This window comes from Helicoverpa armigera, chromosome 18 (genome assembly GCF_030705265.1).
Source record: "Helicoverpa armigera isolate CAAS_96S chromosome 18, ASM3070526v1, whole genome shotgun sequence".
NCBI lineage: Eukaryota > Metazoa > Arthropoda > Insecta > Lepidoptera > Noctuidae > Helicoverpa > Helicoverpa armigera.
This window is the reverse complement of record NC_087137.1, coordinates 10,151,471-10,176,293: the sequence shown is the minus strand read 5'-3', so window position 1 is coordinate 10,176,293 and position 24,823 is coordinate 10,151,471. Positions and strand designations below refer to the sequence as shown.

At 37.6% G+C, this 24,823-nt stretch overlaps 3 protein-coding genes across 4 annotated transcripts; 2 read left to right on the top strand and 1 right to left on the bottom strand.

Moving 5' to 3' along the window:
• The first annotated feature begins 2,594 nt into the window (after positions 1–2,594).
• LOC110382070 (uncharacterized) lies at positions 2,595–3,870 on the top strand. Its single transcript, XM_021342548.3, has 2 exons — positions 2,595–3,040; positions 3,175–3,870. The coding sequence occupies exons 1-2, from the start codon at positions 2,696–2,698 to the stop codon at positions 3,583–3,585; spliced, it is 756 nt and encodes a 251-aa protein (XP_021198223.3). The 5' UTR covers positions 2,595–2,695; the 3' UTR covers positions 3,586–3,870.
• Positions 3,871–4,047: 177 nt separating this feature from the next.
• On the top strand, positions 4,048–5,320 carry LOC110382068 (uncharacterized). Of its 2 annotated transcripts, none has more exons than XM_049848776.2 (2): positions 4,048–4,542; positions 4,847–5,320. In XM_049848776.2, exons 1-2 carry the CDS (start codon positions 4,195–4,197, stop codon positions 5,237–5,239), a joined length of 741 nt encoding a protein of 246 aa, XP_049704733.2. In that variant the 5' UTR covers positions 4,048–4,194; the 3' UTR covers positions 5,240–5,320. The 2 variants fall into 2 exon arrangements, with proteins under 2 accessions (XP_049704733.2, XP_021198221.3); XM_021342546.3 differs by having other exon boundaries at positions 4,059–4,542; positions 4,844–5,320.
• A 2,426-nt stretch (positions 5,321–7,746) lies between these two features.
• Positions 7,747–24,764, bottom strand: LOC110382067 (macoilin-1). The gene is made up of 13 exons (XM_064039084.1): positions 24,484–24,764; positions 22,635–22,776; positions 21,080–21,206; positions 18,301–18,569; positions 17,648–17,833; positions 17,008–17,212; positions 16,577–16,699; positions 16,173–16,348; positions 15,563–15,735; positions 14,996–15,118; positions 14,539–14,677; positions 12,489–12,648; positions 7,747–12,153 (listed from the first exon to the last, which is right to left on the bottom strand). Exons 1-13 carry the CDS (start codon positions 24,561–24,563, stop codon positions 11,966–11,968), a joined length of 2,091 nt encoding a protein of 696 aa, XP_063895154.1. The 5' UTR covers positions 24,564–24,764; the 3' UTR covers positions 7,747–11,965.
• Between the last annotated feature and the right edge of the window lie 59 nt (positions 24,765–24,823).

Below are 24,823 nucleotides of genomic sequence, written 5' to 3'. Positions count from 1 at the left end.
AATGTTAATCTATTGTCCGGGTAGTGGTTAATCTGTAGCTTAAAGTTCAGGGATTTGAAGTGAAATATCGCCGTTACACGTTCTGTGGTGGTTGACGCTTGTTTTAGTTATGTTATTGTAGAACATTCAAGTTAACCCCGTTGTAGGTATGTTGAGTGCGGGACACAATTGATTTTCTATTGTTTTACAATTAGCGGTACAAGTTTAGTGCTTTAGCAAAATAAAATGTTAAAGCGTTAAGGAGATAAGTTTTAATTTTTGTTTATCGTTTATTTTTTTTATTTGACTGCCTATTGTAAGTGTAGTACCTACCTAGTCGCATAGCGCAACTGCTGTACACGTGGTCTCAGTTTAGATTCCCGAGTGGGCCGAAATCGCTTTGTGGGTTTGAGAATATTTCATACAAAACGAATCGTATGTCGAGTCGGCCTGATCTCTCCCGGTAGTGTCGGATTGCTGTTCCTTTGGGCTATGAGGGTAAAGGCATAGTATAACTCAGGACAACGTATGTCTGCGCAAATTATTATGCACCATATGTCCTGCGCAGCAACGGCGGATCCAGGGGGTAGGTCACAAGGTCATGACCCCCCCCCCTGGGCCAGCTTCAGGACCTAAGGGGACCAATAACTGAAATGGTTAAACACGATGTTTTATGTATGTATTTGTTATGAGTATAGGATAACGTTTATTCCGAGTGAATAGGTCGATACCTACATAGTTACAGGTAGAGTAGTTTTGCTGAAGAATTCGTGCTCGCAACGCTCGCTCTCCATTTTTTATTTACTCTTTATCCGTACCCAAAAGGAGGAAACGGGACCCCGTTACTACGAATCTGCTGTCCGGGTTGTCTACATTACATGCTGTATCTCATGCAGGGCCGTCTTAACCTATGGTGAGGGGTGTGCGAATAACCCGGGCGCCTCGATATCAGGGGCGCCGTGGGACGCCCCAACACCAGGAAATTTCGAAGAAATTATACCCGTTCGATAAGGAAGTTCCACATTCTATCATGATACTGACAAAAAAGTCGGCTTCTCTTTGTTGAATTGATCATTTTGATTATTTTTAACTTTTAACATCCTCCAATTAAGTGAAAAAATTCTAGCTCGCTACGCTCGCGAAATGACTATGTCTGTCCTGTTGATTGTTTATTATTTTTATTGACGCACCGAATCAACGAACACGCTCTAATCACGGTTCCTATTTATTTGTACGTAATTCCCAGTCTAATTTGTGAGTCTTCAAACAAATAATTTTAAAAAGTTCGCGCTCGCTGCGCTCCCGGCTACTTGTTGCTTTACAGTTTACTTAATCAGTTGCTTTTGTGTCGTAGGCTCAAAAAACTTCGCGCTCGCTTCGCTCGCGCAATATTATAAATATCTTGCCTTGATAACTCCATAAGTCAAATGTAGCAAAAAAAAAAAATAGGAGTCCTCAAAAACAAAACAGTTTGAGCTTCCGATTGCTTGTTACTTTACAACGCTTTTTAAAACTTATGAACTTTTTGTGTCCCAAAATTAAAAATATTGCGCGCTCGCTTCGCTCGCGCAATTTTTTTACAATTACGTTGTCCTGTCTCGACTTTCATAACTTAAATCTGACCAATAGTTTCAGCCTACAATGGTTTGGAAACATTTTTTTAAGTCCTTTACCTACCAAAAAAGTGACTTTCGTTCGAACGTTCTTATTTATATTCCATGTAAAATACTTCGATCAATATGTACTACTCAAAATCTTTCAATAGATACATAGGTGGCGCTTGGGTGATGATCTCATGAACCCTTACCAATAGTAAGACAAGTGAAGTTTTCACAGAAAATGTTTTACTGTTGCTGCAATAAAAAACGTACGCGCCCTTTTGTATACTTTTCAAACGTTTAGTCTTCAACCTGAAAAAAATCTCGCGCTTGCTATGATCGTGCTTTCTTGTATTTGTGCTGTATATTTGTTATACAGCAAGAAAGCGTTTTCATCTACTTTTAGTCCTCGAACTGAAAAAAAAATTCGCGCTCGCTTCGCTCGCGCTTTTTTCAATTTCTTATCTATGATTATGTCCAAGAAATCGCGTTCGTTCAGCTCGGACCATTTTCTACATAAAAACACTTTTTTAACCTTAGTCCTCGACCTGAACCAAAATTTTCGCGCTCGCTTCGCTCGCGCTTTTTTGGTTGCCACGTGTGTGCAATGTATATGCGAGAAATTGCGCTCATTCTACTCGGGCCATTTTCTACATGAAAACACTTTTCTTCAAATTATACTACTTTTAATATTAAAAGAAGTATACGCTACAATATAATATTTTTTGTGACTTGACCACGACTGTGTGACCCCCCCCTGGCGCCGAAGCTGGATCCGCCCTTGCTGCGCAGATGGCTGATCTCCGTACGAGAACAGCTGCAATGAGCGGCAATCGGCCTAAATGCCATTCTCATATTTGATAATTATATTTTTAGTGTAAATGATAATGGCTGTAGCCGTCGATTTCTAGCACTATGATGCAGATAAAGCATTGAATACCTACTACTAAAACTATGTAGACTTTAGTAGTTTTACGAATTAATATTATGGCAATACTCATACTGTTATGTCAAACTTTCTCTGTTTATTTTATGTCAAAATGGGTGGACAGAAGTTGTTGTGAAAAACAAATTTTAATGTTTTTCTTGCATTAATCGATAATTTAAACATTTTGAGGATGCGGTGGAGTGAAGCAGTAACACTAGAATTTGTTAAAATCTATATAAAACACGAGTGTCTCTGGAATCCTTCGCATCCTGGATACAAATTGAGGTATCAAAGGGAACAGGCATATTTAGATATTAGCGAAGAATTTAAGAGTGCCACCATGAAGTCTCTCACTGTTCCTGAAGTAAAAATGAAGATAAAGAACCTTAGGACGACGTATGTACAACAAGTGCACAAAATATTACAGAAATCGAGTCCTGACTCAATCTATGAACCTTCCCTAGTTTGGTTTCATGAAATGGATCGCTGTCTGAAGCACGTGCCCAGTAATCGACATTCAAGCTCTTTCAATAACGTGAGTATATACTAGGTACAATATTGTATCCAAAATATTATATTTATGGCTATTTTATTCATATCTCTACACCATTTTACAAAATATGAAACAGCTAAGTATTAGAAAGTAATATTCTATTTTTATTTTTTCAGTCCCAAGACCCTCCAGATGTAGACTCATCTTGCCAAATATGGGTTGACCAGGAATTACAGAACGCCAACATGGAAGAGCCAAACCCTGACCCATTAGTCCCACAAACAGACGATGAATATGATTCAACAAAACTTGAGGAACCACCATCAAAAGTAAAAATAGAAAGACATTCTTCCCCAATTTATTACAAGAAAATTAAAAAGAAGAAACTCAAACACCGGGCTGCCACAAGGAAATATTCCAGTGATTCTACTCAGCCATGTACGAAAGAGGATGAATTTGATATCTATGGTAAATATATTGCTTCTCAACTGAGGAAAATGGATCTTCACAAAGCATTGCGGCTGCAGTTGGAGATACAGAACCTTGTGAGTGAAGCAAGGATCTCTGATATTGTGTCTAGTGATTAAAAAACAGAATTGTGTAGATATATCAGTATTTTTACATGAATACAGAATAGCAGGCTTCATTTTCTGTGTGTGACTGATAGATGATGTAAACTGATAGAGCCATTTATTAATTGTATCAGTAACAAATAACTATTTTTAATCAGATCCTATTTAGCTATATGATTTATATTTTATTTTGTATTTGTTTTGATTTGTGCAATTTTATATTATGTTTATATGACTTCCAAAGTGAAAAATATTAACCAAAGATTATTATTACAATTAAATAAATAAGGACTAAAACAGCTGGCTTGTTTCATTGAAATGATGTAGAATCCTGGACGGACCATTCGTCTAACCGCCTGCTAAGACTACAGTAACTTCATTTTACGTTTCAATATTTAAAATCCAATTAATCATTTAAAAAATCGTGTAATCCAAATAACAGTTTTATTTTAGGTAACTATAGGTGTGGTACAGACATTATATTATACCGCTTTTTCATTGACACTTCACTGACAGTGACAGTTGTTTGTTGACTGTTATTGTCGAGTCCTGATATTTTTTGTACAAAAATAGATCTCAAGTTGTTTTGGTTGTGTAACTCGTAATTTATTGTAAATAACTGAAATGAGGTGGAGTGAGAACGAGACATATCAGTTCGTAAAAATATATCTCAGTCATGAACTTCTGTGGAACCCTGAGCATTCAGCGTATAGGTTAAAAAATAAACGGTTAAAAGCTTACAGAGAGATTATTGCCGAACTAAATGAAACAACAGGCATTTTGCTGAATGAAACTGAGCTAAAAATTAAGATAAAGAATCTTAGATCGACTTATATGCAAGAAATAGTGAAGATAAAACAGCGGTCTAGCGCAGAATGGGCGTACAAACCAAATATGAAATGGTTTTCGGAATGGCATAAACGCTTCGGTGGCATTAAGAAGCCAGTTGAAGATTCTTCTACGTTTGACAGTGTAAGTACTCAGAAACCTGTGTTTTATTCTAATCTAGCATGAAGCTTCACTGCCTCTCAAGGAACTCTGCATTCAGTCAGTGGGTTGTCTGAGGGGTTGAGTTACATCCACTTCTTCATCGTTCTTCCACTCCATACTGTGTTGTTTTCTATAGGAAGCTTAATATCGTTGATCAGCCCCTGCCCAGTAACTCTTTATATAAATGCTCGGACCTCATACATATGCTCAGCCTAATAGGTAGTCATTAAAAAAAAACTGCTAATATAAATTGTAATGAAATTTATTGTTACTCTGTCCACAGCAGCAAGATTCAATAGATGAAACAAATCAAAAAATTTGGCTATCAACAGAGGATAACATGGAAGAGGAGATATTAGAACCATTCCCTGATGATGAGGAGTACACACTTATTTTAAAAACAGAACCACGGGATGTTCCACATTTGAACGAAACCAGATACCAAAATAAAAAGAAAAAAATAAAACACAGAAGGCCCAGTACAGATTGTTCAGAGAGGACTTTTTCAGAAAGCATAGACTCAAGTACGGACACAAAGGAGGATGAATTTGATATTTATGGGAAGTATATTGCATCACAACTAAGGAAGATGGATTTGCAGAAAGCTTTGAGAGTGCAGCTAGAGATACAAAGTCTTGTGAGTGAAGCTAGACTATCAGGTTTGAATGGGAAGCATTAAAAACTTAAGTCAGTCTTATGAACCTACTTTTAGTTAACAAAGTGATCCTGAATTATTGCACAATGTTATTTTATATTTTTCTAAATGGTGGTAAATGGTGAAGATCTTTCTAAGAAAAAAACTGAATTTATGTTTTTTTATGATGATGGCATAATGCTACAATATTGATCTCATTTTAGCACTAAGTTGCTTAAGAGCGTGTACGCTCGGTGCGCGATGTCAACTTTAGGTAATTCAACGCAAAAAACCGCGCAGACTAGCGTCGCGGCTGTGTGCGTGCCTATCATACTTCACGTATAGTCACACAAACCATTTTGATCCTTTCGAGTGAAATTGGTAGAACAAAAAATATATTATTTAGTAAATAGTTAATAGCGGGAAAATAGTGTAAGTCTATGGATGTCTAAAATATAAAAGCATGAAAATAAGTCGTTAATACTTACACTCTTTTGCAAAAAAATCGGGCACCTATGAAAACCTTGGTTTTGAAGACTTTCTGTATATTACATACAATTTTCAACAGTACTAAATAGTCGACTGATGATTAATGACAATGTTAAGAGTTTCTGTATTTTAACCGATTTCAAAGAAAGAAAGGAGGTTTCAATTAGATTGTTTTGTGATTGTTCTCAATTTGATTGTTCTCGATTTCTCAAAGACGCCTGGACCGATTTGAAAAATTGATTGTTTATATGAATGGTCCAGTCCATCCAGACCGAAAAATTGTGGTCAAATAACAACAATTGCCGGAAAGCCAAATATTGGTGAAGAGCTTGGGTTTACCATTGCAAATCAAGTTTTAAGTTATCTATCCTATATGCTTCAAAAGTTATTCGAGATCAAAAGTTAAAATTTGGGTACATCCAAAATGAAAAAAAAAAAAAAATATAGCTCGATTGGTAACAGACATCTGCAATAAGTGATTTCTAGCCTAAGGAGTCCGCCATATTGGATTTAGACTCGCGACACATTTTTTTTCGAGTTATTCATAGCAAGCCCTTTCATTTGATACCCATATCGTAGGAATGCATTAAAAACATTTTTTTCTCCATCTTGGGTATACCGCCATATTGGATATAGAATCATACATTGTCATTAAAACTGAACATTCAAACAAAATTTCAACTCAATCGATAAAAAAAATATGCTTCAAAATTGAGCTTTAAATAAAATAGTAATGTATCAAGATTTGTTGGTCGCGCTTGAAATGTACTCTATTCTCGGTATCCACGGCAGAGGTTATTCACCCTACGCGATGTGACGGAGCGACACGTCCTCTCTGTGAAGCCTTGCGGCGGTCTGGTTTGAGTTGACTCGCGTGCAGCGTTTTATAGTAGTTTTAAATAATTTATAAAAAATAAAACGAGAGATTAAATTATAATATAAAGTTTATGTTTTAAAGAAAGAGTTATATTACTATAGTAAATAATTGTTATATTAAATTAAGTAAGATAGATAGGTAAAAAAAGCATTTGAAATTCACAATTTTTCACATTGTTAAAATATTTTTTTCTGAAAGATAAAGACCTAAATCAAAAAATGTTTTCAATTAACTATAGGCATGGGGATTTCGTCTATGAGTAAAAAAATAAATATGATTAGATTTGCCACTGTTTTCACATGAATTTAAGCTTCGAAATAGACGCTGAACGGGAATTTTATAAAACATCTGTTACGTTATAGGGGTTTTAAGTATTTAAACTACACAAATTGAAATTTATGTTCAATTAACTATATAGACAGTGAAATTACCTTGCGTTATTAAAAAATAACATAGTTATAGGATAAGTAGTTACTGAGAAACAGTGGTTTGAAAAGTACCATTTTAGGCCAAATGGCGCGCGGTTGACGTACACGCTCTTAAGTTGATTTAAGACGAATTTAGAAAAGTCATTCCTAATTTTAATAATTGAAGCTGTGAAGCTTTATAATAATGTCTGAAATATGTATATTGGTGAATCTAACAACAAAGGATTTGCTGTACTGATGCCAAGTTATTTTGGCAACAATATTAATTAATAATTGAAAAACTGATTTAGAATGTTTCTAAATTGATGATTGCTAATAATTTCCCCTTATAATAATGTGAATCAAAATAACATCTGTTTGCAGAAAATAAACCTCTTCAACATTGAACTTTTTTGTTTTACTACTTATTTGTATGTAAGACACCTTGAGTAATAACGTCTGTATGTAGAAAATCCTCATCTGCTCTCTACCTATGGCTGGTAAAAGACCAGCAAGGTTTTACAGTTGTGTTCCTTCTTTCTATTGGTCGAGGGCACGGCTAACGCCGAAGCAGTTCCGCCGATCTGAACATTTGAGTAGTTGACATATTTAGAAAATCTTACCTTATTTCCAGTGACTGATCATGTAAGTACTTTGAACAAATATGTACTTAACATGTATTACACTTTTCAAACGGCAGATTTTGAGCGACAAGCTTTTTGATTCAATTGAATAATAATACTCTGTCATTATAAAACAAGGGTAAAAGAAAAACAAAGTTGCAAGTCTGATTTTTTATTGCTGTTACAGCATCTGTTTATAATACAAACAAACATTATCACTTACATTTCACTAGTGAAAATTCAGATCGTTCCATTGTACGTTTGTTCCTACGATAACGCTCTCGTATTGATCCGGTTTCATGAAAAAATATACATCGGTATCTGTGCTGCATACAGATTTCATATTCCAAAAAAATAATCACATCAAGTCTAAATCTAAAATTAAGTACTTTTCACAAACATTTTACGTAGTTCCAAACTATAGAAAGGAAGTCAAACTTCGTGGGCAGTGCGCAGTCCGTTAATAAAAAAAAAACTAAACGTCTAAAACTTAGGTTTACAAATAAATTTAAAGGTCGCTTCACACATGTTCGCGACTATCCGGTACTGTAATCTCACTCTTGAACACAACGAATAGGACAGTCCCATTAATAAATGAAGTGATGACAACCTAATACTCTTACAAAATATATCACATGTTACTGATACAAGTTAATGTATGCGCTAACTGCGGATATTAAATACAACTGACTAGTGATGTGTCTGCCGAACAGTGCTGAAGTGACCTTTATTAAGACTAGAGTGAACTTTAAATGATACAAAATCTCAAAAATAATACGGAAATGTTCACTTTACATTTTGTTATAACCAATGTGCGTTATATCGCTCGTCACTGCAATGTGTGAACGCTCCAACATCCTTGTATATTTATTTGAGAGGTATTTTTTGGACAGAAACAGCCTCAAAGTCGGTGAAGTAACTACTAGACACTAAACAAATTCTTTGCACTATAAACACCGACAAATTCAAAAAATCGATTCTGTACAAACACAGTAAGTCACATGTGCTCTAAAAAATCGAAACATCGTGAGAATTCCCGAAAAAACAGTGCTTTACCAATCAAATAAATACACAAGGCGGAGGTTAAATAGAATTGAATAAATTGGCACTCACAAACATTTCAATTTAACATTAAAAAAAGTCGGAAAATAACCGCATTTCACAATATCCAACATTAATTCTATGCACTATACGAATCCATCATTATCTAGGCTAGGTTATCTCGCAATTCCGTCAGTTAGTACTTTTATTCGCGGTTTCTATATAAAATTAATTGTACTATTTATTTATAAATGCAACAGAGATTTGGAAGCCATTTTTCATACGGTTTATGGATGGAATTAAGGTGAATTAATGATTATTTGAAGAATAATATCTCATTGAACTAGACATGGTGCGGCTACCATAAGCTCAAAAATTAAACCTTATTCAGATATTTTTGTTGCCATTCTTTAAAATACATAGCGAGGCCTTTGCTTAAAGTGATCCATATATTGTTGTGAAGGTAAATTAATTCGGGAGTTAATCAGAATAAAATTAATATGAAAAAAAAGACGCAAAGAGAGAAAAAATCTAGCATTTCCTCATTTAAAGAAAACTACCACTACACTAAAATATTATTGACCGCTAACAGCATCATATTATTCAAATAATTTGTAAAGGTCAATGAGCTATTTCCCTCCAAAAGCATACAATTATTAGCACATACGATATCGATGCAAAAACTACAAAAGAGTATTCCAAAAAAAATATTTATCGCGACCAATTGCCAAAACTACTACTTGGACTTTGGTGCCCGCACCTTTTATGGTAGGAAAAACATTTTATTTAGAACACTAGTTTAGTAATTTTGGACACAGATATCGATTGACAAGTAGGTAAATAAATGCTACTGTTAGAAACTGTATGAGCTTTTTCATACTAGCGGATTTTGCCTTATAAATCTTTCAAGCGTTCACTCGTATTGGCGCGTCATCGGTCGATGACTTTCAATTGTTTTGTCGTAACGGGAAAACCGATTGGAAAATCCGCCAGTTTGAAAGCAAATGCCTGTGGATCAATCAAACTGACATATTTTGTTATCTAATAGGATATTTAAAGATTTGTCAAACTTAATTTGTAGGGTTCAGTGGTCAAGTAAATCTGCGGGTTGTTCGAAAGAGATACCGCGGCCCTGGTACATAAAAGGCCTATGACGGAACACGACGATTTTAGTCAGTAAGAGTCTGACACTCCCTCACCGCTGCTAACCCACAGCGGGAGGGGTCATTTGATGATTTTACGTCGATAAAAAAAAGTGGTCAAGTAAATTCATTGATCATTTACTTGATAAATAAAAAAATACAAAGAAAATGAGGCACAAACAGAAATGAACGACCCACAGATATTTTTTAAATGCCTGAAATGAATTAATTGTGCAAATATAAGTAAAAGTTGGGTATTACAATATTTAGGATGATTGATTGCATATACATACAAAGTATGTATAAGAGCATCCGCACACTGCAAACTTTTAGGAGGCCGATAGTTTTTTTGGGATCAGAATTCAGTATGGAAATTAATTTTAGTGTGCACATTACAACTGTCAGGTATAAGGCCGGTATCAGACTGACTGAAAAATTTGTTTGGGTTCACGTTTTCCTTCAGAATTTACCAACTATTGGCCGACAGTTTAGTCTGCAGTGTGTGGTGGATCTAAAAAAAGGAATTCCATGGATGTTTGTTGCTATTTCTTCAATACTGGACATGGTTAAGTTTTCGGGTTATAATTGGAAGCTTAATTTATATTGTTAGGGAAGATTAGCCCAAAAATAATTTAAGTACGTTTATTTTAAGTATGCCAACCACAAACATCCGCAAAATTCGAACATAACGGAGCAGTACTATCGAACCGGAACATGTCACGTAACAACTGTCATGGTTCCATCTGTCAAAATGCTGTCAAACGTCAAGCCATCGTCAGCTCTCAAATGTTCAACAAGAAAATGTAAGCGCCACGCCGATAGTTCCCGAACATACCGCCAGGCGGCGCCACACGTAAATACAGACAAATTTGGACTAAAAACGTCGAATAAAACTACAAATTTAATATACAAGGAAGAAGACTCGATCTCAGATCTTAATTTGTACAATTTATCACATAAAATTCAAAAAGAACACGCTTTTATTACACTGCAGCAGCGAATCACACGGAGGACTGTCGTATCTACACAGATTATGCTTGAAGAGATCAATGTACGGCCTTGGTTTTTGAAGAAATGCCGGAAAATGCTATGACCGTCGTTCTATCGAAAATGCGTCTTATTTCATTTGATCTAAGAGCTATTGTTCAATGAAACGTCGTACAGTCACAAAGTTTGAAAGAAGAATATTCGCCGTTTTGAACGCGTTTACAGGCTAAAACATGGCCGTAATTGTGCGCACAATAAAGCGAACGTCTAGTCATGTTAAGTGACAATTCACAAGAATTGTAAACACCAGGTAATTTCAGACCAAGAGAATGTTACACCAAATGTGCGAAATTCAAATATTTCAATATATGAAAAAATAAACGCTCTGTCTTGACTTTATGTACGTACACTGTTACAAAACTAACACACTTGTTTATTTCTTTATTTATTTTATGTATATCCAGATTATTTTTTTACCGATATTTGTATGGACATTTGCGGGCGATCACACTTGACTAAAGTTAAGACTGATTTCAACTCGAGAATAAAAATAAACAGTTGACATTGTTACCAAAAAGTAATCACTAAAAAAATACACTGTAATTTATCAGTCTGATACGCAGGAAATTTTCCAAAATCACCCTTAACAAAAATGGCAGTCAAGCGCCCCGCCCACTTTCGACTTACAAAAAAAACACTTTTAAGAATTTAACTAACACAATAAATTAACGAAAACATCTTGTCAGCTTGCATTATCAATTAGAAAACAAAAAAAAAACAAATTGAGATCAGAAAACGCCCATACAAAGACCAGTACGGCTTGGGTGGGGGTCAAAGCTCGGTTTTATGAAACCTACGGAAGAACGCGTAAGGTCTTACATACTCCTTATTTCCATCATCAGATCATTGTATCGTCTAAATTATTTCAGTTCAAAACAACTGTATTTTCGTGAATCGTGTCCCCTATTACAACATTAACAGTCATTTATCTTGCATCTGGCAACACTTCACAGCAGTGACATGGTAGAATGGTAGAAAATTCTTCTGAAAAATCTCACAAACCACTGGATGCCACAGTTTTTTCGGAAAAATATCGCCACTCTTTTTAAAGTTTAAGTTAGAAAGTCACAGTCACTTGGAACATTTTCACTGATTTGTGTTACTGAAGTAAGTTAGACAATACTTGCGTGGTCGCGTAGGTCCCGTTAGGCGTCGGAGCACTGGGCGAGCTGCTTGGGCGTGTAGACGGACGCGTTGGGGTCCAGCGGCGAGCCGTCCGACAGCCGCAGCTTGGACACCGAGTTACTCGACGGCGCTACGAACTCTGTAGGCATCACTGCCAGCATTTGAGCTTTAAGTTCCTCTATTTCTTTGTCTTGTCTCGATATTAAGTCTGGAAGGAGAAAGAAGAGTTGTTAGGAAAAAGATAGGACTAAAAAGTTCACTGGGTCCCAGGGCCACTGCAATTCCATAACAAGAAAAGGCCTATTTACTGGAACAGTAACAGGCTATAGATTTGACAATATTTACCGTCCTGTACATGGGGCAAATTTTTTGTTGCTTGTAGTATTTTGTTGTCTTGTTTTGTATGCTTGATGTTGGCACATTTACCGTCCAGTATTACGCAGTCAGTGGCAAAAGGGACAAAATTGCCATGATGCTCCAAAGGCTGATATTTCTTGTTGCTTATATTTTGGGGGTGTTTTACAAGACTTTGTGTATAGTTACCGTCCTGTATGTGCAGGCGGCGCTTGGCCTCGCCGAGCGCGGACAGCAGGTCGAGCTTGACGCGCGTCTCGGCCGACAGCGAGTGCTCCAGGTGCTGCAGCCGCGACGCCGTGCTCTCGAACGGCTTGGCGCCCGCTTGCCGGCCTTCTAGTGTCCGCACCTGGAAGAAATAATTACTGAACTGAAATTCTAGGACAAGTTTTTGAAAACATCGTTTCATACATAATGTATATGAAAGCGCATATGTCAAGGAGTCACGAGAAGCAATCACGTCCTTGTCCTGTTCACGTTCGAGATATTATCTTGTCACGTATGCAGCGGCCTTAAGGACTCTTTCCGCACAGGGTGGCTACTCTTCGGCCACGGCCAGGACGCGACCTGCGGGGCGTATTTACAGAGTGTACATAGCCAAAACGCATCCATAGGAAACTGCTCGCTGATATTTTGTAATGCTGTTTTTTAATTTGTGATTTCAAAGTATACACGAATTTTGCGTACTGCTCGAGTATAATTCGTAGCTTAGACGTGCACATGCATCATTCCAATTTATACACGGTCAAATTTAACTATACAAAATTAATATTGGGTAAAGCATTAAATAAAAAAGGCTTTTCAATCTGGCTTCTTTTTAATATCATTATTCGCCCCCAAAAATGTATGTTGCCTTCTAAATTACTAAGTCAGCCACAATTAACGAGCATCTAAATAATACTATCTTAGCCACTAGTATCTTCTAAGTAAACCACTCTAAATACAACTCAGCATGATGGTTATTTTTTAGCATGCATTCTAAAAGTAAACTTCTAAAATACTATTAAATGACACCATAAAATATTTTTAATTAGCTTCTAATTTTTTAACTCAGTACGTTTAAAATGTAAGCAAGCAACATGCAGCAAGCATCGCTTCTGTCACGGCTCCGGTGCTGCGGGGCTCCGGCGGTCCCATGCGAGCTTATCGTCGCAGATGGTTTTCACGCTCACCACCGCAGCTTCGGTTTGCTGGCCGGCTCAGCCGGCCAGCCTCAGCCGCGGCGGCGAGCGTTAAAACTACCTGCGGCTCAGCTCGCAGGCCGCCTCGCCCCTCCGCGCCTACGCGGTTTTGAATTGCACTCTAGGGGTAGGGCAGACAAGACTACGTGGAGTCGGTTTTGCAGCGATTCGTTTTCGTCACTTACTTCAATTTTTAATACAATGTTTTTTAATTGAAGGTTATAAATGGCAATGTACTAAAAACGAGGCCCAGTTAGTAAATTAGATGACAATGTATAAATAATGTTGTAAAATTAGAAGCTTAATCATGTGTTCAATAAATAATTTTGTGGCTGCACCTATATTTCCCATAAAAAATCAACTTGTTTAAAAAATATACAAAAAGAAATTGAATTTACGAGCATTATTAATATTTAAATTAACATTAAATGCTAGGTCGTGTTTTAATCAAAATGGCAGCATGCAACTGCTCGCGAATAGATTGGAATCGTAAAGTTTTTCGCGCCTATTGCAGTGTATACACGATTAGTTTGCATGCGGACTAGCACTGTATATTATGGAACAAAGCAAGTTACTTTGGCCACTACAAAATATATGCGAGTATTTGCGTACTGCTGCTGTATACATCGGAAGACTTTGTATAAAAAGTGAATTCCAATCTATTCGCGACTAGTTTCACACGCTTGCGTACTAGCCATGTATATACTGTAAATACGCACCTGCGGGTGACGGACTAAGAGCGTCTGCTACCCGAACAGAAGCCGACCCCGGGATGGTGGCGTAATATTGCCTCTTTTATTCGAGTAAGAAAATGCTTCACCCAGCTAATGTGGCCGCTGGGTGACAGCGGTATTTTGAAGTGTTTTTTTTTTAACAACGAAACCGCGACGACAATAAATTAAAGCCGATTAATTACTAGTGCTATGTACGATATTATTATTACCTGCATCAGACCGTTCCTTAAGTACATATGTTACATGTTTTTGATGTGGTATCATTTAGTCTATTGCATCAATCACGTCGCAAATCAACCTGCATCACAGACAGTAGCTGGTTACCTGCTCAGTGGCATGCGTGAGGTCCCGCTGCAGCTGCAGAGCGCGGTCCCGCGCGCGCTGCAGGTCGCGGCGCAGCGCGGCCGCCTCGCTCTCCGCGCCCGCACGACGAGCGCGACACGACTCGCTCTCGCACTCACCGCTAGAGAAAAACCATTGTGTTTAAAATATATGCTAGTTCAAGCAAATCGACGAAATGTTAAGCGAAAAAAAAAGTGTCAAAAAAATACGAATTACACTGCAAACATGTAGTCCTTTTTCAAAAAATTCGATACTGCAAAAATTTGAAAATTAATACACATCCTACAAAATAAGTGTACCTCGAGCCACGAATATCAATATGTAAGAATAACTCCGAATTCACCCGCTGTTGCGTAGTGAATACTGTCACCCTGTTTGCGGATAGTCAATCACCGGAACCCTTGGACTACAGAATGGAATGTAGGAATATAAGTAGTACCTGGGCGGTCGGGCAGCGTGCCTGGCGCGTAATAGTAGCGACTCCGCTGCGGTCCGCGCTCGTCGCTCCTCGCCGAGCCGCCGCTCTAGCGCCGCCCGCTCGCCCGTACGCCACGCTGTCACCCTTAGTGCACAGATATGTTTAAATATTAGAAAAATTCTGAAATCAACAGGACTATATAGCAAAATGCAGTAAATAAATCATCTTGCAATTTGTTGATTTCCGGCACTTAAGCGAATATTATACATTTAAATAAAACTACTTTTACGAATTCAATCCATGCGATAAAAAAATTACAAGGAATTTTTATTCAAGCACCCTGCAATTTTTGGAAAACATATTTTGGTCACCCTGTATTTTACAACAACCAATAAAGTAACTATCAAATTATATAAACAATAGACATTACATTAACATTTACACACTACAAAAACCACCACGATGAACCTTCGGTCAGGTCAATGGTCGGCGCGGCGCTGTTTTCAAAACCACCACGACTAAACCTTCTAATTCAAACCTACCTATATTAAAAATTCAAAAACAGAACATCCATCAGCCAGTACTCACTTGTGCTGCAGCGCCGCATGGGCCTGCTTGAGCTGCGCGTGGTCGGCGCGGCGCTGTCGCTCGGCGGCGGCGGCGGCCGCCAGTGCGCGGCGAGCCTCCGCCTCGGACGCACGTGCCGCGGCGAGCTCCGACCGCACCTTCTTTAGCTCTTCTAAGCACTCGCGAGCTTCACGCTGTATAAGGATTGAACGTGTAAATATTATAGGAACTGGGCGCACCAATTTACACAAAAAAATAAAATATGCCTTTCAGGATATTGAAAAAACTGTTTTGGCTTCGATTTTATCGATTTTATTTACATAATCCTTTTTATTAAAAAAAAAAACTTGTAAATACTTACTCCATAAAAAACACTGAAAGGGACATAATAAAAATGTTGACATGGCTCTAAAAGTTAGAGTCTGCAAATCTGATTGTATACTGCCACAAGTACAAACAAGTTATCACGGACGGCCGATCCTAATAATCTGTACACCTATCTGTTGGTCAGATAATAAAACAATTCAAACCCCAATGAGCATATCAATAAATAGAAATATTGAATATAGAATATTGGGAAATGCCGTGATTGTAATTTTGTTAATAAAATAAGGCGTACAACATAACTTACCTGTTCACGTTCCCGCTCTCTCTCGCGTTCTTTGTCGCGTTCTCTCGTTTCTCTTTCTCGTTCCCTCTCCCTTTCTCGTTCCTTCTCTTTCTCCTTAACCTCTTTACTGCTTTCCTTAATTTTTACACAATCTTTTGTACTCTCTACTTCTTTATCTTTAACTATTTGTTCTTTTGCTGAAAGGGGAAAAAAATTACAAATAAAATTACTACTGTAAGAATATTATAAAGCTGAAGATTTTGAATTTGTTTGCTTGAACATGTTTATATCAGAAACTATTGGGCCAATTTTAAAAAACAATTGCCTTCAGTGTCAAATGGCCAATTTGTTGAAGGCATATGCTATTTTTAATCTTTAAAACGTAGAGAAAAATAAGAAAAATCGTAAGAATGATTTATACTCACTATGTTCTGTACTCTTATGACTATCACTGCTGTCCTTATCCTTATCTCTGTTTTTATTCTTTCTCTTTTCTTCTTTTATCGTACTAGCCTCTTTCTTATCCGACTTCGAAGACTTTGTACCACCTAGCAAAAATACAAAGTTTTGTTTTTTTTATATAATCCGTAATTTTACATATCCAAAAAATCTCCTTGAAGCAATTCAGGGAGGTTTATGGTTCTTAAGAGGATGTGAATAGTTATAATATGACCCCTTGTTGGGACTGAAAGGATTGATTACAACTGACAAGAATCCCGACTTTATGTATGCCCTCCGGAAGCCATTTTTTTAACGGTAATCATTTCTAAAAATTTTGCAGCCCCCGCAGGTTTTGGCCCTAGACCGCCAAAGTCAGTATGGTTTGCCAAAATTAACTGACTGATATCTGACTGACCTTTACTGTGGTCGTGTCGATCGTCGTCGTCAGTGTGTGCATGGCAGGCGCTGCCGTTGCTGAGCGCATGCGAGCCGGCCGAGCCACTCGAGCCACCTGAGCCATTTGAGCCACTCGACCCGTGTGACGTTGCGTTCGACGCCTGCGTCGACGACTTGTCGCGGCTCGAATTCTGCTGCGCTAAATGCTTTTCTAATTTTTCTAACTGTGAATAGAGAAAAAAAAACTATGTGAAAAATAGTTCTAAAATTATAAAAGAGTTTTAGAGACAGTTTTGTTGTTTTGCAAAATTTTGTCCTACTGTTGAACCTCCCCATCGATTAACATACCTCTCGAAGTTCCCTCACCTCCAAGAATTTCTACTTCTTCATTTTCCTGTCATCCCCTTAGAGTGTCCTTTTGGGTGTCATAGGCATAGGGAACATCTAGGGCGCTATAAGTAACCTACCTATTGAGAATCATCAGTGTCACAGGGGAGCCAGTGGGTGTCATAGAGACTACTGCGCATCATAATGGACCTATTAAGCGTCATGTGGGATCTATTGGGCGTCATAGGGGACCTCTTGGGCATGTAACGCAGCGACTGATAGTCCCCCATCTTCTGCAACATTATTTATGTAAAAAAATAAGTAATAATTACCTTATTCTGTATCTGCGAATGGTCCTGCGGACAGTGTCCGTTGTGGCCGTCCGTCTTGAAGCGACAGCGGCGCAGGGAGCCGTTCATGTAGCGCGGCTCCTGCGCCTGTGTGTGTGAGGCGCAGTCGGCGCCGGCGCCGGCCTCTTTGGACACTGATTGCGTTTGTGCTTGCTGGTGAGCCTGCGTCTGGTGGGAGAATACCAAGGTTAGACGATATAGTGCCAGTTATATGCCAGGCATGAGCAGTAAATTTGATGTGTGTAAGATGGGCGAATAAAGATATTATTTTACATTTGAAATACAAGTCTTTATTGAAACATAAAAAAAATATGATAAATTGTACGTACTTTTTGCTACATTATTTTTTGCCCAATCTTTACAATCTTGATAACTTTTGAAATGCTATTTCAAGAAATTGGAATAACACTAAAGACCAAATACCATGATTTCTATCGAAGCTGATCGGTTGTCTTAATTCAAAAAGATTCTTGTCTTAATACAAAAAACTAAACTAGTCATAGATGACTTCCAGTTCTTCTTGAACAACTGTCTCCTTTGCACCGGCCCCAGCGAGACGGTCGGGGCCGTGGGACCCGGTGGTGTGGTCCTTACGGTACGTCTTTGTTTCCCACTGCTAGCATAGTCTACAATACCTGGTCTAGCGCGGACTCGGGCAGCGCATCCCGCATGAGCTGGAAGTAGAACTCGTTCATGGCGCGCACGTGGCGCTGGCGCCGCACGCGCAGGCGGTGCGCGAGCAGAGCCTTGGCGCCCAGCCCCAGCGTCACCGCCGGGTAGCCCACGCAGTGCGCCGCCAGCGGCCGGCACAGCGAGCCGCCGCGCGAGCCCCGCCACCACGTCTCCACGTACACCAGCAGGCAGCAGATCGCTACTGTTGGCACGCAGATGCCTTTGTCTGCGACTGCGGGGACGAAAAGATAAAAAAAATGTTATCATCTATTGTCTATACCTACTCCATTTGAGTAAGTAACTAAAGGTCAACAAATCCGGACAAACAAATGACTGCGTTAAATAGTAGTGAAATTGGTTGGGGAAAGGAGCTTTCCCCAGGTCCAACATTCCACATAGAGAAAGGCGTGAAACAGGGTGATCCACTATCACCAAACCTCTTCACGTGTACGCTGGAGGAAGTTTTCAAAAAGCTGACTGTGCCGTGGACATCAAAAGGTATCGCGATCGGGAGCAAGAGGCTTACAAATTTGCGGTTTGCTGATGACATCGTCCTTTTTGCGTCCACATCAGAGGAACTCCAACAAATGCTCCAAGATCTGAGCATGGCAAGCCGAGAGGTTGGACTTCAAATGAACATGAATAAGACACAGACAATGACCAACAGCACGAAACGTAGGGTCGAGGTAGACGGGCAAGCTCTACATTATGTCGACGAATACATCTACTTGGGCCAGTTAGTCTCTTTCGAAAACAGGCAACAGCGAGAAATCGACCGTCGCATTGAGAACGCCTGGAAAAGCTACTGGTCCATGAAGCATTACATGAAAGGGGACCTTCCCCTTTCACTCAAGCGAAAGCTAGTCGACATGTGTATCTTGCCCGTCCTAACCTACGGTGCACAAACCTGGTCTCTCACGGAGTGTCAGAAGTCCAAGCTCAAGGTTTGCCAAAGGGCAATGGAACGTAGCCTTTTAGGCATTAAACGGACCGATCGCATACGGAATACCGTGATACGTTCCAGAACAGGAGTCGCGGATGTGGGCCAAAAGGCGGCAACATTAAAATGGAACTGGGCCGGACACGTCAGCCGAATGCATCCGGAGAGATGGGCCACTATTATCACCCAGTGGACACCTCAGGATGGACACCGCAGGCGGGGTAGGCCCCGGAAGAGATGGCGTGACGAACTAGACGCCTATCGTCCGGATTGGTGGACACGATCGAAAGATCGGGAAGAGTGGAAGCGAGATGGGGAGGCCTTTGCCCAGCAGTGGGACACTACAGGCTAGTTATAATATAAAGTTATAATAAACACTTGAATCAGCAACCCAAATTTCATTGCCCTTCCTCCTAGCCATTTAATTAGTCTATCTAGCATTATTTGTTATTATCCACTTAGTTACTATGGTTTCCTTCATAAATAATGTTATACACTGCATATTGTTGCAAAAATAATCGTAAACTAATACCTTTGTAAAAAAAATCCTCATGAATAAAATTTTCAGCCAAAAATACCACAAAATCAGACCCATAACAACACGCTGTCACGCTTGTCATGCCATCAACGCCACACCAAATTATACGTGAAAACTTATAATAGAACTATGTAGGTAACAGCAAATATATGTTACTTGTAAGGCAGCCAAACTCTATTTCTGGGTACTCGTAAAATACTATGAGTACAAGTAAACCGGCTTGTATAATTGGACACATCATTATTTTTGGTACAGTGTACAAAATGTACTTACAAAATGAAAAGTTGGGAAATAGACATTGAGAACTTTTTTACTCTTTCTATGGTTAGACATGGTAAAAAGCCTATATTTTATTATGATATACTAATGCCGAGTGTCATCAAAATCCATCCCGTAATTTTAGCGTGAAAGAGGAACAAATATCCATAAATACTTTCGAGTTTAAAATATCAGGTTAATTAAACATAACAAAACTTATCTCGGAATCTCAAAAAGCCTAATTTTAGAAGTTACCAGTACCTACATAATTCTATCATCCTATTTTTGGTAACAATTGGTACGAGACAAAATGTTCCCACGGCAATAATAGCTCATTCGAAAGTTTAAAACTATGTTAGTTGCTTTGTTTTTAATAAATTAATCTCCATTATTGTTTCCTTATTTGTTTAGGCAACAGTGTAACAAGTAATACTGCTCTTTACCGTGGCTACACTCGTTTGTTACGATATTTTTTGAAGATAAAATATTCATCACCAACTATCAAAAATAAACCGCATCCATATCGGTTCATTCTACAGCTACGGTACTACAGACAGACTCTCAGGCAGTCAGACAGGCACACCGGCAGTCTGACAGACACACATAGGAGTCAAACTAATATTACTTGTCTTTTTGCGCTGGAAGTTTAAAAACCGGTCAAGTGCGAGTCGGACTCGCCCACGAAGGGTTCCACCATTATTTATGAACCGGACGAAAATAACACGTTTGTTCTATGGGAGCCCCCCAAAATATTTACTTAATTCTAGTTTTCAGTATTTGTTGTAGCGGCAACAATACATCATCTGTGAAAATTTCAGCCCTCTAACTATCATGGTTCATGAGATAAAGCCTGGTGACAAACGGACGGACGGACAGAGGAGCGAAAACAATAGGGTCTCGTTTTACCCTTTGGGTACAGAACCCTAAAAACTATGTACAAATATGTAACTTATAAACTATACATATAACTTATATTAACTTTAAAATACATACAAAATATACTCACATGTATACCAGACATATTGTACCCACACATAGGTACTGGCAGCAAAGAATATGTACTGTATAGGTATGAAGAAGAAACATATCATATCTGATGTCAGGGCTATGCAGATGAAGAAAACTGAGAATGCCTGTGGACAAAGGAAAATAAACCTTATTAACAGCATCTTAAGGCATAAATTACTCAAGCAAATTCTTTCTGGGGGAACTTCTTCCTGGATCCAGTCAAAATATAGCCTATGTTACTCAGGGATAGTCTAGCTTCCTAACAGTAAAATATATTTTTTCAACTCGGTTCTTTAGTTTCAGAGCCTTTAGGATACAAAAAAACAATGGTTCCTCTTTCGTACAATAGTACAAAGAAATAAAGATTTTATATGGTACGGTTCAGTAACCTTTAAGTTATCAAGTTCATTGACACAAAGTTAATGAACTTATTTGAGCTTGGTTCCTCATTAACCCTTTTTGATTTGATATATTTTGAAGGTAACTAATTTGGACCTTATTGCTAAGAATTAAAGTTGCAATTTAGACTAGCTATTGGCATACTAAATACGATATTTTTCCCTGTTATTAGATAACATGAATATTATCTCAAAACCTAAAGGACAACAGGAAAATTGTGCCTGTATAAGAATTTGAGTATAAAAATATCTACCCAAGACGCCAGGCTAAAAGCTTTTTTAAATACTTGCATTTTTGTACAAAAATGTTACTGATAATTACAAAAGTACAGTGTTTGTAATAGTCCACAAAATCTTGCATAGAGACTAAATAATTATTTTTTTAACATTATGTAATATATGTAGTTTTTGTAGCAAAAATGTGCTAATATATTCATAAAGTAATTTACATATTGGTGTCACAAACTAGTTCACAAAAAACTAGGTAAACAGCTAAATGTAGTATTATGTTAAGTAGAGCCTGAGAATAACACTCAGTGTGAAAAGTATTGTCTTGCAAGACCACAAAAAACATTTTCTTTAATTATTGCTACTTTAACTTATTTACTTCCTGGCTGTTCGACATACAGTTCAGAAACAGGATTTGCCCCCTAAAATAACTTAGGAAAATAGAATGTTGGACCTTTTGTGGTAAAAGTGGGCCAAGGTCAGCTAACCCCTATGGAACTTGAATATGATCGTGACAAAACTTGTCCTATATCTTCAAAATACAATGCAGCTAGCTCTGAATCACGTTAGGGTGTTTACACATAACGCCGCAGCGTCTTTTCAACTAAACTTGTATATATTTGATGGCCACTGCGTCAACCACCGTGGTAACAGTGTGTAAGGCTCTATTGAAAATTTAAGGGGGATTAGTGCAGGCGTCGAAAGTAGTCGAAACTCTTGCCTTACACCTAAATCTTTTCATTCGTTTTTGTATAATAGATACCTCAAACTATTATTTATTTCCTTTGGTTGTAATACTATAGTACCTAGTGCTATAAGCATGGAGGAATTCATGAATGACACAGTGTTTAAATATTTATGCTAACTAGACTAGCTGAACCATTCTCTTCGGAAAGTAGCAAAAATACATATAAAAAATAAACTTACAAGTCCTTGATATTTGAATGAATCGTAGACTGATCTCAGCATCATCCAGAAAGGCCAGAGGAACTCAAATCTGAACTCCAGCATGTAGTCGGCCATCACAACTGTCGCCCAAATCATCACAAACTTCAGGTACAGCATTGAACTGAAATATGACCATAAATACATTAGGATTGTGAAATACAATATGTAAAAAAATATATGTCTGAAACCCAAAACTTTTATGTTAAGAGGTATTGAACTACAGGTACTCCTTTTACCCAAAGAAGATGATCCCAAATAAATATTGGGATAAGTGTAGCAGGATGATTTTGAAGATTTTGAAATAACTTGTAATATTCATGTTTGTGGGAGTTTAGAAAACTATAATTAAGATCGAAAACCTTGTTCCACAGAACCTTGTTCTATACACAATCAGCAAACTGGCAAAATTTTATTCAACCAACTTATATGTGCGAGTCCAATCTCCAGATAAAGGCTCCAGATATACCTAGTTAATACATTTAAACTAAGGAAGTAAATAAATTAAGTAGGTATTTAATAGTGAAAATACCAGCTTAACTTCTTGTATGATATTTATAAATTACCAATAGTTATTCTTTTTATGGTATATGTATAAATGTGACTGTATATTTAGGTTTTGGGGTCAACTTACAAAGAAATTACTTTTGCTGGAAATATACCCATGATAAGTAATAGCATATGCCTTATTAAATATTTATTTATACCACATTAAGTGGGTTTATTTTTAACACTCATATACTAAGAGCAATGTAATTTAATAGTCAATAAAACAAATTGAATTGGTAATGGAATTGTACTATCTAAATAGCTTGTGACATTATTAATTTTTAATGTTGTTTGTTAAGCTAATTAATGGAAAAATAAATAGCCAAGATGCTCTATAATTATCAAGATTCTAGAAAACCTAAAGCTCATTTTACAAACTATTTATGTTCAGTAGTGAATAAATTTAATCTCATTAATATTTTATCTTTCTGGTACTTATTAATATGAGTTATATCCGCCCCAAGATGACCCTTACTTTTTAAATATCTATTTATTTTAATTCCTAACTAACAAATAATTGAGTACATTTTTAAAATGCCTTTAGTAGGGAAATTAAATAATGTATGAGGAAGAGTAGCCTCTAATAGAGTAGATCGTTTTAAAAGGTTTGATGTTCTGTTATCTTAAAAACTGATACATTTGATAAGAAGTTTTGTTATTATTGATTTTTATGTTGTCAACATCATTATGCTTTACAGAGAGGCTGAGTGGTAATGGTATGGTATGAATGAGTGTTATTCTGCCTAAACTCTATCAGTCATGCGCTTTTTACCTTTAAAAGCAGTAATTATTAGCATGTTAATAAAATGCTGGACCCAATAAATTATTTATAACAGAACTGGCTTCAAGAATAATATAGCATGCCAAAATTCTGTTTTTAAGTGCTAAATGTCAGTAAACTTGGTTTCCTACAAGTTATAAATAAGCCAACGGGTTTTATAGCTGTGTTTACTTATGCTTGATTTGTGTATTTTTGTAAGATGGTCTCGTCGCCGTTTTTTATCAGACCACTTGTTCCACATGAGTAATACGACAGTGGTGACATGCAGTCTACACATGTTGCACATTCGAACACATTTCAACACGAAAAACGTGTATTTTGACTTCTTTTTGTTTTCGCACCACACAGACGGTGGTGTTTCATCGCCAGATGGTACTTTCTACCCACATACTCGATATATTCCGGAATATTATTCCTAAGTTTATCACAGAATTAGATGCCGCACATTATGCACAACCATTTCCTGATAATTAACGACCAACATAAACAGTATCCACTCACTTTCCGTACATTCCTTCGGTGATTTTTGTGCGCTTCAAGGGGCGCCGCAACTTCCCAGTTTCGGCATTTCGCCGCTTCATATTTTTTCATCCACGGTGTAAATCACGAATACAGGCGCTCGTTTCACAACACTTATTTACAAGGAAACATTTAAAACAACAATGATCCTCAAAATAGTGCCTTTTGTTGTCAATCAGCCTATGTCCAAAATTTACGAGGGAGATGGATGAAATATCGGCAAGCTTTTTTTTGCGTTCACTCACACACTAAATGTTGCCAACGTTTGATAAACACAATAAATGGAATTTTGAGAAATTGTTAACAATAGCTTGTGAAGATT

Bases quoted from the DNA above. Each gene is read 5' to 3' on its own strand.
- LOC110382068 (XM_021342546.3), top strand. From the start codon at position 4,195: ATGAGGTGGAGTGAGAACGAGACATATCAGTTCGTAAAAATATATCTC. The intron at 4,543-4,843 runs GTAAGTACTCAG...CTCTGTCCACAG, and splicing joins ATTCTTCTACGTTTGACAGT to CAGCAAGATTCAATAGATGA.
- LOC110382067 (XM_064039084.1), bottom strand. From the start codon at position 24,563: ATGAAGCGGCGAAATGCCGAAACTGGGAAGTTGCGGCGCCCCTTGAAG. The intron at 21,207-22,634 runs GTAAGTTTATTT...CTTTGTCCACAG, and splicing joins CATTCAAATATCAAGGACTT to GCATTCTCAGTTTTCTTCAT. The intron at 12,154-12,488 runs GTAACTATACAC...TTCTCCTTCCAG, and splicing joins CCGCCTGCACATACAGGACG to ACTTAATATCGAGACAAGAC.
- LOC110382070 (XM_021342548.3), top strand. From the start codon at position 2,696: ATGCGGTGGAGTGAAGCAGTAACACTAGAATTTGTTAAAATCTATATA. The intron at 3,041-3,174 runs GTGAGTATATAC...TTATTTTTTCAG, and splicing joins ATTCAAGCTCTTTCAATAAC to TCCCAAGACCCTCCAGATGT.